The sequence below is a fragment of the Acanthochromis polyacanthus genome, chromosome 17 (assembly GCF_021347895.1).
Source record: "Acanthochromis polyacanthus isolate Apoly-LR-REF ecotype Palm Island chromosome 17, KAUST_Apoly_ChrSc, whole genome shotgun sequence".
Classification (NCBI taxonomy): Eukaryota; Metazoa; Chordata; class Actinopteri; family Pomacentridae; genus Acanthochromis; species Acanthochromis polyacanthus.
The window spans coordinates 9,500,250-9,516,754 of record NC_067129.1 but is presented as its reverse complement, the minus strand read 5'-3'; the positions used below and the strand labels follow the sequence as shown (position 1 = coordinate 9,516,754).

The window sequence follows — 16,505 nt, the reverse complement described above, 5'->3', positions numbered from 1 at the left end:
GTAGTTCGTGTACATTTTTCTTTCTCAAGATTTTTTTGTCTGTTTTTGTTGTTTCCCTTTTCCATTTCTTTCATCGTCCTAAAACTCCAGCTGCAGACAACTTCAAAAATATTTACACTGTAAAAAATGTTTGTACATTTTACAGTGAAAAATGGCCAAACCATGATGGTAAAAATCTGTAAACTCCGAATCAATTTGATATAGGATATGTAACACGATAAAAAAAGAAAGAAAGAAAAGCGTGTTTTTAGAATTTTTTTCTCTTAAATACATTTCCCGACTCCTGCACAATTTTTAATGGAAAAATACAGTAATATGTATAACAATACTGTCATTTTTTGATTTAATTCTCGAAAAGAACACAATTTCTCATGGCTAAATGATATTGTCATGCTGGTAATGGAAACGTGCTGCAATATTTATAACAAGTAACATGACAATTTCTGCATTTATTGCATGTGAAGAATACAGTTTGTTGCCAGTCAAATTGAGGTGCTTTTGTGTTACTAATGGACCTATGCTTTAGTATTTATGACAGCTTTAACTGCAATTTTTGCAAAAAAAAATACATACACACGTGGACAAAATTGTTGGTACCCCTCAGTTAAAGAAGGAAAAACCCACAATTCTCACTGAAATCACTTGAAACTCACAAAAGTAACAATAAATACAAATTTATTGAAAATTAAATAATCAAAATCAGCCATCACTTTTGAATTGTTGATTAACATAATTATTTGAAAAAACAAACTAATGAAATAGGGCTGGACAAAAATGATGGTACCCATAACTTAATATTTTGTTGCACAACCTTTTGAGGCAATCACTGCAATTAAACGATTTCTGTATTTGTCAATGAGCGTTCTGCAGCTGTCAACAGGTATTTTGGCCCACTCCTCATGAGCAAACAGCTCCAGTTGTCTCAGGTTTGATGGGTGTCTTCTCCAAATGGCATGTTTCAGCTCCTTCCACATATGTTCAATGGGATTCAGATCTGGGCTCATAGAAGGCCACTTTAGAATAGTCCAACGCTTTTCTCTCAGCCATTCTTGGGTGTTTTTGGCTGTGTGTTTTGGATCGTTGTCCTGTTGGAAGACCCATGACCTGTGACTGAGACCAAGCTTTCTGACACTAGGCAGCACATTTCTCTCCAGAATGCCTTGATAGTCTTCAGATTTCATCGTACCTTGCACACTTTCAAGACACCCTGTGCCAGATGCAGCAAAGCAGCCCCAAAACATTACTGAGCCTCCTCCATGTTTCACCGTAGGGACAGTGTTCTTTTCTTCGTATGCTTGGTTTTTGAGTCTATGAACATAGAGTTGATGTGCCTTACCAAGAAGCTCCAGTTTGGTCTCATCTGTCCAAAGGACATTCTCCCAGAAGCTTTGTGGCTTGTCAACATGCATTTTTGCAAATTCCAGTCTGGCTTTTTTATGAGTTTTTTTCAGCAGTGGTGTCCTCCTTGGTCGTCTCCCATGAAGTCCACTTTGGCTCAAACAACGACGAATGGTGCGATCTGACACTGATGTACCTTGGCCTTGGAGTTCACCTTTAATTTCTTTGGAGGTTGCTCTGGGCTCTTTGGATACAATTCCAACGATCCGTCTCTTCAATTTGTCATCAATTTTCCTCTTGCGGCCACGTCCAGGGAGGTTGGCTACTGTCCCGTGGGTCTTGAACTTCTGAATAATATGAGCCACTGTTGTCACAGGAACTTCAAGCTGTTTAGAGATGGTCTTATAGCCTTTACCTTTAAGATGTTTGTCTATAATTTTTTTTCGGATGTCCTGGGACAATTCTCTCCTTCGCTTTCTGTTGTCCATGTTCAGTGTGGTACACACCTTTTCACCAAACAGCAGGGTGACTACTTGTCTCCCTTTAAATAGGCAGACTGACTGATTATGAGTTTGGAAACACCTGTGATGTCAATTAAATGACACACCTGAGTTAATCATGTCACTCTGGTCAAATAGTTTTCAATCTTTTATAGAGGTACCATCATTTTTGTCCAGGCCTGTTTCATTAGTTTGTTTTTTAAATAATTATGTTAATCAACAATTCAAAAGTAATGGCTGTTTTTGATTATTTAATTTTCAATAAATTTTTATTTATTGTTACTTTTGTGAGTTTCAAGTGATTTCAGTGAGAATTGTGGGTTTTTCCTTCTTTAACTGAGGGGTACCAACAATTTTGTCCACGTGTGTATATTTAATGTTAAATACACAAACTGTTGTGCTGATAATGGAAAAATGCAGTAATATTTATAAGTCACACGAACCTTATATTGTATTTTCATGTAAATTTTCATATTTTTAAAGGTTGAAACTTTTTTTTACAGTAAAATATCGAATGAAGCATGTTTTTTAACCGTAAAATCAACAACATCAATTTATTTATTTACCATAAATGTATAAAATGGTAATTTTACGGGAGCATTCTGGCAACCACAGCTGCCAGAATTTTACCAAAAAAAACAACAACTTTTGTTTTTGCAGTGTAGTAAGAAGCACAAATTTGTCCGTAGTTGATCAAATATCTCTGCAGATCTCCTGCTTCAGCGTGTATACGACCTCTTCCAGGTGAACTCTCCTTCCTCAGCGTCCATGTACTCAGGATTCTGTGTTCTCATTCTCCTCATCATGGCGGCTCGCCTCCTACGTTGAGGAACCACATTTCTGATCCAGCTCCTCTGCCCGGTCGGACTGTTTTCTTCCAGCACTCCGTCCCTCTGCTCCCCTTTCAGGAAATCAGCCACCACTCTGAAGTACTCCAGAACCACGATGTGACTCCAGTTACCTTCCCTCTCCTCCTCCAGAGTGAACCCACAGTGACCTCCTCTGTCAGTCAGCACCAGATGGAAGTAGGGGTTGCTCAGGAAGAGTTGAAGGGGCAGCGTGGAGGCCGGCGGGAGGAGAGGATCGTCGCTGCTGCAGATGCAGAGGACAGGAACCGCCACCTCGTCTGCATCCCTCAGCGGTTCGTTCCTCTCCCAGTAATTCTCCCAGTCCTTGGCTTGATAAGCTCGTTCTCCCAGTGCCCAGACCGCTGAGGGCGCCAGGCTTGGCGGGGACTGAGATCCTGACTTCAGTCCAGAGTTTGGAAGCTCAGAAGCTTCTGACTGAAGCTGGACTGAAGAGCAGAAAAGAGTTTCTTCAAAGTCTCTGGGGGAAGAACATTTGAGGGCTCGATCCACATCCAGAACTCCTCTGAAGGAACTTTTATATCTTAAACCAGAGACATGAAAGCACAAACATCTACGTTACTATCACAACATTACATTCATATCTGCGTTGTAATATATTTTAATTCTGCTCTGATTTCTCTCACCTGCTGAGCTGCAGTTTCCGGTGAACTAGTGACCCCCACTGATAAACAGGCGGAATGCCTGTTTCAAACCACAGCTGACCCTGAAGCACAGGCGAGATGGCTGCAGCTGCCGTCAGGCGAGTGCTGGATCCACATTCACCCAGATAGGAGAGCAGGATCCCCGAACCTGAACCTTCACTCACTGCTACCAGCACAGAGGACGGGTGGCGGCTGTGGACATAAGATACAGCCTGGAGAGGGAAGACGTCAAAGATACAGTCACTGTCAGGTTAAAATGCCAGGTTTTTGAATAAAATTGGCTTTCAGTGACATTTTCTTAAGACATAAGGGTTCCTTAAATCTCTGTATATCCAATGTTTGTTGAACAAATTCCTGTAAAACAAATTATATACATACCCAACAGCCTGAGCTTAACTTGTATGTCTAGTAATCATTAAACAATATTAGCTACTGCTGAGCTAAAATATGATTTGACACTGAGCAAAGCTACAAGTGAATCTAGTGACATTTTTATGTACATATCAACATGAAACTTCCCCAGTTGATTACTTTCAGTGAGTTTTATGAAATTGTATGTTTAAACCTGCAAATAAGGTATGCTTTGTATGCATTACATTGCAGGAAAAAAAACACTTAAAACCAGGTTTAAAATAAAAGTTTTCACAGAGAAAATTTGGGATATTTCTTTGTATTGTTCCATAATTCAGAGAATACTGTCAGCAGCCGGAAAAAAAATCTTTTTAATAATATTTTTAGGAATAAAATTTAGAATTTGCCTCTAAATTCCATATATTGTTATTGGAAACGACTGTTTACATTTAGAAATAAACAAATAGATGTCAACAAGAAGCTTCCTATTCATTTTTGGTATTACAGGTTTTCAGATTTTTTTCTTTAAAGATGCACATCAGGTATTTTATCTTTAAAAGTGCATTCATTTGCATTTTTGACATATTAGAGTCGAAGGTTTTTTCAGAGTGGAATTTGTATATTTATCTCTTAATTAAATCTGAAAATATTGTCCAAAAAAAATTACATTTTTGTCATGTTTATAGGGGGAAGAAACTCTTTAAATCAGGCTGTTACTGATACATGAACAAACATGAATGTCAAAACTTTCAGAATATAGATAAGAATAAAATTGGAAAGTTTGGTGCTGCTGAAGTGGAGATTTGTTGCTCAGTGTAGAAGAAAAAAAGCCTTTAAATTTCATTCATATTTATTGTATGAAATTGTTCACAGGTAAAAATGAGCTTGTGGATGTCACTAAGAAACTTCCCTAGTTGATCATTTACAAACACGTTTTCTAAAATGCTGTTTAAATATGCAGATAAACTATTAACTTATTAAACATGTGCTAATTTGCATAATTAGTCAATTAGTTTAAGCACAGTGGAATGAACGTTTAACTTCTATTTTGTAAAATTTCTCCTGTAATGTCTCATTTTAAATTGCAGCTGTGACCAAATTTATTTACTTTACAGTGATATGAACCTGGAGAAAATAACTCCATTGTCTCTGCACAACACAATGTGCAATACTTCCTCTGAACATATAAGGACCCAGATTCTCTTTCTGTACCTGTTCCAGGTCAGCCGGATCTCCGAACTCGGTGAGTCGAGCAGTGGTCAGCGGGCAGCTGGCCGTGCCTCGAGGGTGGAACACCACCACGTAGAAGCCCTGCAGCATGGCCTGATGGCTCAGAGCCTTCAGGTGGGGGGTCATCCCTCCCCAGGACTGAGGGATGAGGAGGAGGACGGGAGGCGTCAGGGTGAAGCAGCCCAGAGACTTCCCCCCTGACTGCTGCTCCTTCCTCCCTTCCCACCTCCTCCTGGCCTCCCCCAGCCTCGTCCCCACGGCCCAGTCCAGAGCCACGATGCCCCCGTCCCTCAACAGCAGGTGGTCTCTGGTGAACTGCAGCGTCTCCCCATGTTGTCCACACAGCAGGCTGGATACGGTCTGGAGGTGGGGGTCTCCTCTGGGCCAGCCGGCCAGTCTGGACCTGCCCAGAGAGCCGCAGTGTCGGAGCAGATATTTGGCCAACGCCGTGGGTTTGCAGATGAGTCGGGGTCCGTCTGAGGCCGGAGCTGACCCTGACTCCGACCCTGGTGGTTTGGCCTCCTCTGTCCATGCTCTTGTATCCAGTGGCAGCTCCAGGATCAGACAGATGATGACCCAGAGCCTCCAGGCTGCAGCTCGGACGGCCGACCTCATCCAGCACTGAACTCTGGGACAGCGGAGAACCACCGACAGCAGGACGAGTAGCAGGGACGGGAGCAAAAAGAGGAAACAGTCCCATAGAAATGACGCCATTAGTAAACAGAGAAGATCATAGTTTTGTACTGAAAATCAACCACTTAATGCTTCAGGAACCCATGTTAAACTCCAGGCTGACTGACACAAAAGGAGAAGTGGAGGAAATATAAGTTGTGGTGTCTGGACTCCTTCTCCTCCCTCCATCAATCATTTACTACAAGCTCTGATAGAAACTAAACAAACACAGACCACAAATCTGTCCCATTCATACTATGTGATTATAGTGTCTGACCTTGTTGCATGACTGGGATTATTCCTGTTGCATTCTTCACCTCAGTTTACCTGCAAATATGGGGAGTTACAATGCTGGACTATTGATGGTGCAGTTCTTGTAAATGTGTATTTCACAGATTCACTCTCACTATGACTGCATAAAGAGGTCATAAACATATATATATATATATATATACATATAGTTAGTATATATATAGTTGTTTTGTGTGTCATTGTAGTTGATTTGTGTCTATTTTTAGTAATTTTCTCTCCCATTGTCGTCATTTTGTGTCCGATTGTTGTTATTTTATGTCTTGTTGTAGTTGGTTTGTGTCTACTTTTTGGAATTTTGCTTGGAATTATAGTCATGTTGTATCTGATTTCAGTTGGTTTGAATCGCTTTGGAGTTGTGTGTCTCATTTTTTACAATTTTGTAAACTATGATGTTTTAGTGATGTATTGGATAACATATTAAAACTATGAGGTTTTTTCCACGTTTTGCACGGCATACTAAACTATGACGTTTTCTGTCCATTTCTGGACGACATACTAAACTATGATGTTTTTGTCCATTTTCGGACGACATACTAAACTATGTTTTGACCATTTTCGGACAAAAAATTACGCTTTTTATTCATTTTTCGGATGACATACTAAACTATGACGTTTTTTGTCCATTTTCAGAAGACATACTAAACTATGATGTTTTTAGACCATTTTCGGACGGCATGCTAAACTATGACGTTTCTTGTCTATTTTCAGGCGACATACTAAACTATGATGCTTGTTGTTCATTTTCGGACAAAAATGACGTTTTTTTGACCATTTTTGGATGACATACTAAACTATGACGTTTATGTCCATTTTCGGACAACAAATGACGTTTTTTTCCATTTTCGGGCGACATACTAAACTATGACATTTTTGTCCATTTTCGGACGACATACTAAACTATGAACTTTCTTTACCATTTTCAGGCGACATACTAAACTATGACGCTTGTTGTCCATTTTTGGAAGACATAGTAAACTATGACATTTTCTGTCCATTTTTGGACGACATACTAAACTATGACGTTTTTACCATTTTCTGACAAAAAAATGACATTTTTTGTCCATTTTCGGACAACATACGGAACTATGACTTGTTTTTAGTATCATTTTTAGGGCTTTATTGGAAAGACGAAGCAAGAGAGAGACAGGAAACGGGGGAAAGACATGCAGCAAACAACCAGCAGCGGGAATCGAACCTGGGCCGCTGCATCGGGGACCAGCACTTACACATGGTTCCCGTGCTTAACCCGTTGAGCAATACAGGCACCATATTTTTTGTCTGTTTTTTGACTGCATACTTAACTATGATGTTTTTTTCCATTTTCATACGACATACTCAACTATGATGTTTTTAGACCATTTTCGGACGGCATGCTAAACTATGACGTTTCTTGTCTATTTTCAGGAGACATACTAAACTATGACGCTTGTTGTCCATTTTCGGTCAAAAAATGATGTTTTTGTCCGTTTTCGGACGACATACTAAACTATGATGTTTATGTCCATTTTTGGACAACAAATGACGTTTTTTGTCAATTTTCATACGACATACTAAACTATGATGTTTTCTGTCCATTTTTGGACGACATACTAAACTATGACATTTTTGTGACATTTTTGGTCGACATACTAAACTATGACATTTATGTGACATTTTTTGGATGACATACTAAACTATGACGTTTTTGTGATATTTTGGACGACATACTAAACTATGACATTTTTGTGATATTTTGGACGACATACTAAACTGTGACATTTTTGTGATATTTTGAACGACATACTAAACTATGACATTTTTGTGACATTTTTGGACGACACACTAAACTATGACATTTTTGTGATATTTTGGACGACATACTAAACTATGACGTTTTTGTGATATTTTGGACGACATACTAAACTATGACATTTTTGTGGCATTTTTGTACAACAGACTAAATTATGTTTTTAGTCCATTTTCGGACGACATACTAAACTATGGCTTTTTCCGGACCGTATCACTCCAAAAAGTGGACAGGACTGGAGTTGAGGAAAACATGGACCGGATCGCTCCAAAAAGTGAAGCGGACTGGAGTTGAGGAAAATGTGGACCGGATCACTCCAAAAAGTGGACCCGGACTGGAGCTGAGGAAAACATTTTCAGATGATATACTAAACTATGACGTTTTTGTCCAATTTCTGACAAAAAATGAGTTTTTTTCCATTTTCGGACGACATGCTAAACTATGACGTTTTTGTCCATTTTCAGGCGACATACTAAACTGTGACGCTTATTGTTCATTTTCGGTCAAAAAAATGATGTTTTTTGTCCGTTTTCGGACGACATACTAAACTATGACGCTTATGTCCATTTTCGGACAACAAATGACGTTTTGACCATTTTTGGACAAAAAATGATTTTTTTTTCTATTTTCGGATGACATACTAAACTATGACGTTTTGTGTTCATTGTCGGACGACATACTAAACGATGACGTTTTTGTCCATTTTCGGGCGACATACTAAACCATGATGTTTTTTTGTCCATTTTCGGGCGACATACTAAACTATTATGCTTTTTTGTCCATTTTCGGGCGACATACTAAACTATGATGTTTTTTGTCCATTTTTGGAAGACATACTAAACTATGACGTTTTTACCATTTTCTGACAAAAAATGATGTTTTTGGCCATTTTCGGATGACATACTAAACTATGATGTTTTTAGACCATTTTCAGATGCCATGCTAAACTATGACATTTCTTGTACATTTTTGAGCGACATACTAAACTATGATGTTTTTGTCCATTTTCGGACAACATACTAAACTATGATTTTTTTAGACCATTTTCGGACAGCATGCTAAACTACGACTTTTTTTAAGTATTTTTTTTATGGCCTTTGCTTTATTGGAAAAAGAGAGACAGGAAATGGGGGAAAGACATGCAGCAAAGTGCCGCGAGCGGGAATCAAACGTGGGCCGCTGTGTCAGAGACCAGCCCTTATATATGGTTTACCTGCTTAACCCGTTGAGCTATACAGGCGCCCGATTTTTTTGTTGACATACGAAACTATGACATTTTTTGTTCATTTTTGGACAACATACAAAAATATGACGTTTTTTTTAGTATTATTTTTATGGCCTTTTCTTGGATAGACGAAGCAAGAGAGAGACAGGAATCGGGGGAAAGACATGCAGCAAAAGACCGGCAGCGGGAATCGAACCTGTGGCCGCTGCATCGGAGACCAGCACTTACACATGGCTTCTGTGCTTATCCCATTGAGCTATACAGGCACCCCAGTTTTTGTCTGTTTTTTGACTGCATACTTAACTATGATGTTTTTTTCCATTTTCGTACTACATTTTCGTATGATGTTTTTAGACAATTTTCGGACGGCATGCTAAACTATGATGCTTGTTGTTCATTTTTGGTCAAAAAATGATGTTTTTGTCCGTTTTCGGACGACATACTAAACTATGATGTTTATGTCCATTTTTGGACAACAAATGACGTTTTTTGTCAATTTTCAGAAGACATACTAAACTATGATGTTTTCTGTCCATTTTTGGACGACATACTAAACTATGAAGTTTTTGTGATATTTCGGACGACATACTAAACTATGACTTTTTTGTGATATTTTGGACGACATACTAAACTATGACATTTTTGTGACATTTTTGGTCGACATACTAAACTATGACATTTTTGTGACATTTTTTGGATGACATACTAAACTATGACGTTTTTGTGATATTTTGGACGACATACTAAACTATGACATTTTTGTGATATTTTGGACGACATACTAAACTGTGACATTTTTGTGATATTTTGAACGACATACTAAACTATGACATTTTTGTGACATTTTTGGACGACATACTAAACTATGACATTTTTGTGATATTTTGGACGACATACTAAACTATGACGTTTTTGTGATATTTTGGACGACATACTAAACTATGACATTTTTGTGGCATTTTTGTACAACAGACTAAATTATGTTTTTAGTCCATTTTCGGACGACATACTAAACTATGGCTTTTTCCGGACCGTATCACTCCAAAAAGTGGACCGGACTGGAGTTGAGGAAAACGTGGACCGGATCGCTCCAAAAAGTGAAGCGGACTGGAGTTGAGGAAAATGTGGACCGGATCACTCCAAAAAGTGGACCCGGACTGGAGCTGAGGAAAACATTTTCAGATGATATACTAAACTATGACGTTTTTGTCCAATTTCTGACAAAAAATGAGTTTTTTTCCATTTTCGGACGACATGCTAAACTATGACGTTTTTGTCCATTTTCAGGCGACATACTAAACTGTGACGCTTATTGTTCATTTTCGGTCAAAAAAATGATGTTTTTGTCCGTTTTCGGACGACATACTAAACTATGACGCTTATGTCCATTTTCAGACAACAAATGACATTTTGTCCATTTTTGGACGACATACTAAACTATGACGTTTTGACCATTTTTGGACAAAAAATGATTTTTTTTTCTATTTTCGGATGACATACTAAACTATGACGTTTTGTGTTCATTGTCGGACGACATACTAAACGATGACGTTTTTGTCCATTTTCGGGCGACATACTAAACCATGATGTTTTTTTGTCCATTTTCGGGCAACATACTAAACTATGATGTTTTTTGTCCATTTTCGGGCGACATACTAAACTATGATGCTTTTTTGTCCATTTTCGGGCGACATACTAAACTATGATGTTTTTTGTCCATTTTTGGAAGACATACTAAACTATGACGTTTTTACCATTTTCTGACAAAAAATGATGTTTTTGGCCATTTTCGGATGACATACTAAACTATGATGTTTTTAGACCATTTTCAGACGCCATGCTAAACTATGACATTTCTTGTACATTTTTGAGCGACATACTGAACTATGATGTTTTTGTCCATTTTCGGACAACATACTAAACTATGATTTTTTTAGACCATTTTCGGACAGTATGCTAAACTACGACTTTTTTAAAGTATTTTTTTTATGGCCTTTGCTTTATTGGAAAAAGAGAGACAGGAAATGGGGGAAAGACATGCAGCAAAGTGCCGCGAGCGGGAATCAAACGTGGGCCGCTGTGTCAGAGACCAGCCCTTATATATGGTTTACCTGCTTAACCCGTTGAGCTATACAGGCGCCCGATTTTTTTGTTGACATACGAAACTATGACATTTTTTGTTCATTTTTGGACAACATACAAAAATATGACGTTTTTTTAGTATTATTTTTATGGCCTTTTCTTGGATAGACGAAGCAAGAGAGAGACAGGAATCGGGGGAAAGACATGCAGCAAAAGACCGGCAGCGGGAATCGAACCTGGGCCGCTGCATCGGAGACCAGCACTTACACATGGCTTCTGTGCTTATCCCATTGAGCTATACAGGCACCCCATTTTTGTCTGTTTTTTGACTGCATACTTAACTATGATGTTTTTTTCCATTTTCGTACTACATTTTCGTATGATGTTTTTAGACAATTTTCGGACGGCATGCTAAACTATGATGCTTGTTGTTCATTTTGGTCAAAAAATGTTTTTTGTCCGTTTTCGGAAGACATGCTAAACTATGATGTTTTTGTCCATTTTCGGACGACATTCTAAACTATGACGTTTTGACCATTTTTGGACAAAAAATGATTTTTTTCTATTTTCAGATGACATACTAAACTATGATATTTTTTGTCAATTTTTGGGCGACATACTAAACTATGATGTTTTTTGTCCATTTTTGGATGACATACTAAACTATGAAGCTTTTGTGATATTTCAGACGACATACTAAACTATGACGCTTTTGTGATATTTTGGATGACATACTAAACTATGACATTTTTGTGACATTTTTGGACGACATACTAAACTATGACATTTTTGTGATATTTTGGACAGCATAATAAAATATGACATTTTTGTGACATTTTTGGATGACATACTAAACTATGAAGTTTTTGTGATATTTTGGACGACATAATAAACTATGACATTTTTGTGATATTTTTGGACGACATACTAAACTATGACATTTTTGTGAAATTTTTGTATGACATACTAAACTATGACGTTTTTGTGATATTTTGGACGACATACTAAACTATGACATTTTTGTGATATTTTGGACGACATACTAAACTATGATGTTTTTGTGATATTTTGGACGACATACTAAACTATGACGTTTTTGTGATATTTTGGACGACATACTAAACTATAACATTTTTGTGGCATTTTTGTACAACAGACTAAATTATGTTTTTAGTCCATTTTTGGACGACATACTAAACTATGGCTTTTTCCGGACTGTATCACTCCAAAAAGTGGACCGGACTGGAGTTGACGAAAACATGAACCGAATCGCTCCAAAAAAGTGGACCGGACTGGAGTTGAAGAAAACGTGGACCGGATCGCTCCAAAAAGTGGAGCGGACTGGAGTTGAGGAAAATGTGGACCGGATCACTCCAAATGACAAAAAATGAGTTTTTTTTTCCATTTTCGGACGACAAACTAAACTATGACGTCTTTGAGATATTTTGGACGACATACTAAACTATGACATTTTTGTGACATTTTGGACGACATACGAAACTATGATGTTTTTGTGATATTTTGGACGACATACTAAACTGTAACATTTTTGTGGCATTTTTGTACAACAGACTAAATTATGTTTTTAGTCCGTTTTCGGACAACATGCTAAACTATGGCGTTTTCCGGACCGTATCACTCCAAAAAAGTGGATCGGACTGGAGTTGAGGAAAACGTGGACCGGATCGCTTCAAAAAGTGGACTGGACTGGAGTTGACGAAAACATGGACCGGATCGCTCCAAAAAGTGGAGCGGACTGGAGTTGAGGAAAATGTGGACCGGATCACTCCAAATGACAAAAAATGAGTTTTTTTCCATTTTCGGACGATATACTAAACTATGACGTTTTGTGATATTTTGGACGACATACTAAACTATGACATTTTTGTGATATTTTGGACGACATACTAAACTGTAACATTTTGTGGCATTTTTTTTTCGGATGATATACTAAACTATGACGTTTTTGTCCATTTTCAGGAAAAAGATAACTTTTTTTTCATTTTCGGACGACATACTAAACTATGACTTTTTTGTCCTTTTTCGGACAAAAAGTAACTTTCCATTTTCGCATGACATACTAAACTATGAAGTTTTTTGTCCATTTTTGGACGACATACTAAACTAGAAAAGCGCTCAGAGAGTACTGACCTCCGCCAAGGATAGAGAGGAAAACAGGAAATCCATGCAGTAAAGGATCACAAGCTGGAATCGAACCTGCATCTCTGACACAGTTCTGTTTATGGATCACCTTCTTAACCAGTTGAGCTATCGAGACACCTTGCTCCAATTTGCTGGACGACATACTAACCTGTGATGTTTTTGTCATATTTTGGAAGACATAATAAAATATGACATTTTTGTGACATTTTTGGACGACATACTAAACTATGACATTTTTGTGACATTTTTGGATGACATACTAAACTATGACGTTTTCTGTCCATTTTTGGACGACATACTAAACTATGACGTTTTTACCATTTTCTGACAAAAAATTACGTTTTTTGGCCATTTTCGGATGACATACTAAACTATGATGTTTTTAGACCATTATCAGACGCCATGTTAAACTATGACACTTCTTGTACGTTTTTGAGCGACATACTAAACTATGATGTTTTTGTCCATTTTCGGACAACATACTAAACTATGATTTTTTTAAGACCATTTTCGGACAGCATGCTAAACTACGACTTTTTTAAGTATTGTTTTTATGGCCTTTTCTTTGCTTTATTGGAAAAAGATAGACAGGAAACTGGGGACAGACATGCAGCAATGTGCTGCAAGCAGGAATCAAACCCAGGCTGCTGCGCCAGAGACCAGCCCTTACATATGGTATACCTACTTAACCCGTTGAGCTATACAGGTACCCAGTTTTTGGTTGACATACTAAACTATGACATTTTTTGTTCATTTTCAGACAACATACAAAATTATGACTTTGTTTAGTATTATTTTTATGGCCTTTTCTTAGATAGACGAAGCAAGACATGCAGCGGGGATTGAACGCGGGCCGCTGCATCGGAGACCAGCACTTACACGTGATTCCCGTGCTTAACCCATTGAGCTATACTGACACCCCATTTTGTATCTATTTTTTGACTGCATACTTAACTATGATGTTTTTTTCCATTTTTGTACGACATTTTCGTATGATGTTTTAAGACAATTTTCGGACGGCATGCTAAACTATGATGGTTGCTGTTCATTTTCGGTCAAAAAATGATGTTTTTTGTCTGTTTTCGGAAGACATGCTAAACTATGACGTTTTTGTCCATTTTTGGACGACATACTAAACTATGACGTGTTTGTCGATTTTCGGGCGACATACTAAACTATGATGTTTTTTGTCCATTTTTGGAAGACATACCAAACTATGATGTTTTCTGTCCATTTTTAGACGACATACTAAACTATGACGTTTTTACCGTTTTTGGATAAAAAATTATGTTTTTTGTCCATTTTCGGATGACATACTAAACTATGACGATTCTTGTACATTTTTGAGCGACATACTAAACTATGATGCTTGTCCATTTTCGGGCAAAAAATGACGATTTTGTCCATTTTCGGAAGACATACTAAACCATGATGTTTTTCGTCCATTTTTGGACAGCATACTAATCTATGATGTTTTTCGTTCATTTTCGGATGACATACTAAACTAAGACGTTTTTGTGACATTTTTTGGATGACATACTAAACTATGACGTTTTTGTGATATTTTGGACGACATACTAAACTATGACATTTTTGTGATATTTTGGACGACATACTAAACTGTGACATTTTTGTGATATTTTGAACAACATACTAAACTATGACATTTTTGTGACATTTTGGACGACATACTAAACTATGATGTTTTTGTGATATTTTGGACGACATACTAAACTGTAACATTTTGTGGCATTTTTGTACAACAGACTAAACTATGTTTTTAGTCCGTTTTCGGACAACATGCTAAACTATGGCGTTTTCCGGACCGTATCGCTCCAAAAAAGTGGACCGGACTGGAGTTGAGGAAAACGTGGACCGGATCGCTTCAAAAAGTGGACCGGACTGGAGTTGACGAAAACATGGACCGGATCGCTCCAAAAAAGTGGAGCGGACTGGAGTTGAGGAAAACGTGGACCGGATCGCTCCAAAAAGTGGAGTGGACTGGAGTTGAGGAAAACGTGGACCGGATCGCTCCAAAAAGTGGAGTGGACTGGAGTTGAGGAAAATGTGGACCGGATCGCTCCAAAAAAGTGGACCGGACTGGAGTTGAGGAAAACTTTTTCGGATGATATACTAAACTATGACGTTTTTGTCCATTTTCAGGAAAAAGATAACTTTTTTTTCATTTTCGGACGACATACTAAACTATGACTTTTTTGTCCTTTTTCGGACAAAAAGTAACTTTCCATTTTCGCATGACATACTAAACTATGAAGTTTTTTGTCCATTTTGGACGACATACTAAACTAGAAAAGCGCTCAGAGAGTACTGACCTCCGCCAAGGATAGAGAGGAAAACAGGAAATCCATGCAGTAAAGGATCACAAGCTGGAATCGAACCTGCATCTCTGACACAGTTCTGTTTACGGATCACCTTCTTAACCAGTTGAGCTATCTAGACACCTTGCTCCAATTTGCTGGACGACATACTAACCTGTGATGTTTTTGTCATATTTTGGAAGACATAATAAAATATGACATTTTTGTGACATTTTTGGACGACATACTAAACTATGACATTTTTGTGACATTTTCGGATGACATACTAAACTATGATGTTTTTAGACCATTATCAGATGCCATGTTAAACTATGACACTTCTTGTACGTTTTTGAGCGACATACTAAACTATGATGTTTTTGTCCATTTTCGGACAACATACTAAACTATGATTTTTTTAAGACCATTTTCGGACAGCATGCTAAACTACGACTTTTTTAAGTATTGTTTTTATGGCCTTTTCTTTGCTTTATTGGAAAAAGAGAGACAGGAAACTGGGGATAGACGTGCAGCAATGTGCTGCAAGCAGGAATCAAACCGAGGCCGCTGCGCCAGAGACCAGCCCTTACATATGGTATACCTGCTTAACCCGTTGAGCTATACAGGTACCCAGTTTTTGGTTGACATACTAAACTATGACATTTTTTGTTCATTTTCAGACAACATACAAAATTATGACTTTGTTTAGTATTATTTTTATGGCCTTTTCTTAGATAGACGAAGCAAGACATGCAGCGGGGATTGAACGCGGGCCGCTGCATCGGAGACCAGCACTTACACGTGATTCCCGTGCTTAACCCATTGAGCTATACTGACACCCCATTTTGTATCTATTTTTTGACTGCATACTTAACTATGATGTTTTTTTCCATTTTCGTACGACATTTTCGTATGATGTTTTAAGACAATTTTCGGACGGCATGCTAAACTATGATGGTTGCTGTTCATTTTCGGTCAAAAAATGATGTTTTTTGTCTGTTTTCGGAAGACATGCTAA

At 37.9% G+C, this 16,505-nt stretch overlaps 1 protein-coding gene across 1 annotated transcript; it reads right to left on the bottom strand.

Moving 5' to 3' along the window:
• Nucleotides 1-2,164: 2,164 nt before the first annotated feature.
• Nucleotides 2,165-5,992, bottom strand: LOC110960778 (protein ABHD15). The gene is made up of 3 exons (XM_051937245.1): nucleotides 4,912-5,992; nucleotides 3,331-3,560; nucleotides 2,165-3,227 (listed from the first exon to the last, which is right to left on the bottom strand). The coding sequence occupies exons 1-3, from the start codon at nucleotides 5,641-5,643 to the stop codon at nucleotides 2,558-2,560; spliced, it is 1,632 nt and encodes a 543-aa protein (XP_051793205.1). The 5' UTR covers nucleotides 5,644-5,992; the 3' UTR covers nucleotides 2,165-2,557.
• Between the last annotated feature and the right edge of the window lie 10,513 nt (nucleotides 5,993-16,505).

Excerpts from the sequence above, each read along its gene's own strand:
- LOC110960778 (XM_051937245.1), bottom strand. The coding sequence starts at position 5,643 with ATGGCGTCATTTCTATGGGACTGTTTCCTCTTTTTGCTCCCGTCCCTG. Across the intron at positions 3,561-4,911 it reads ATCCGGCTGACCTGGAACAG|GCTGTATCTTATGTCCACAG; the intron begins GTACAGAAAGAG and ends TTCCCTCTCCAG. Across the intron at positions 3,228-3,330 it reads CGGAAACTGCAGCTCAGCAG|ATATAAAAGTTCCTTCAGAG; the intron begins GTGAGAGAAATC and ends CTCTGGTTTAAG.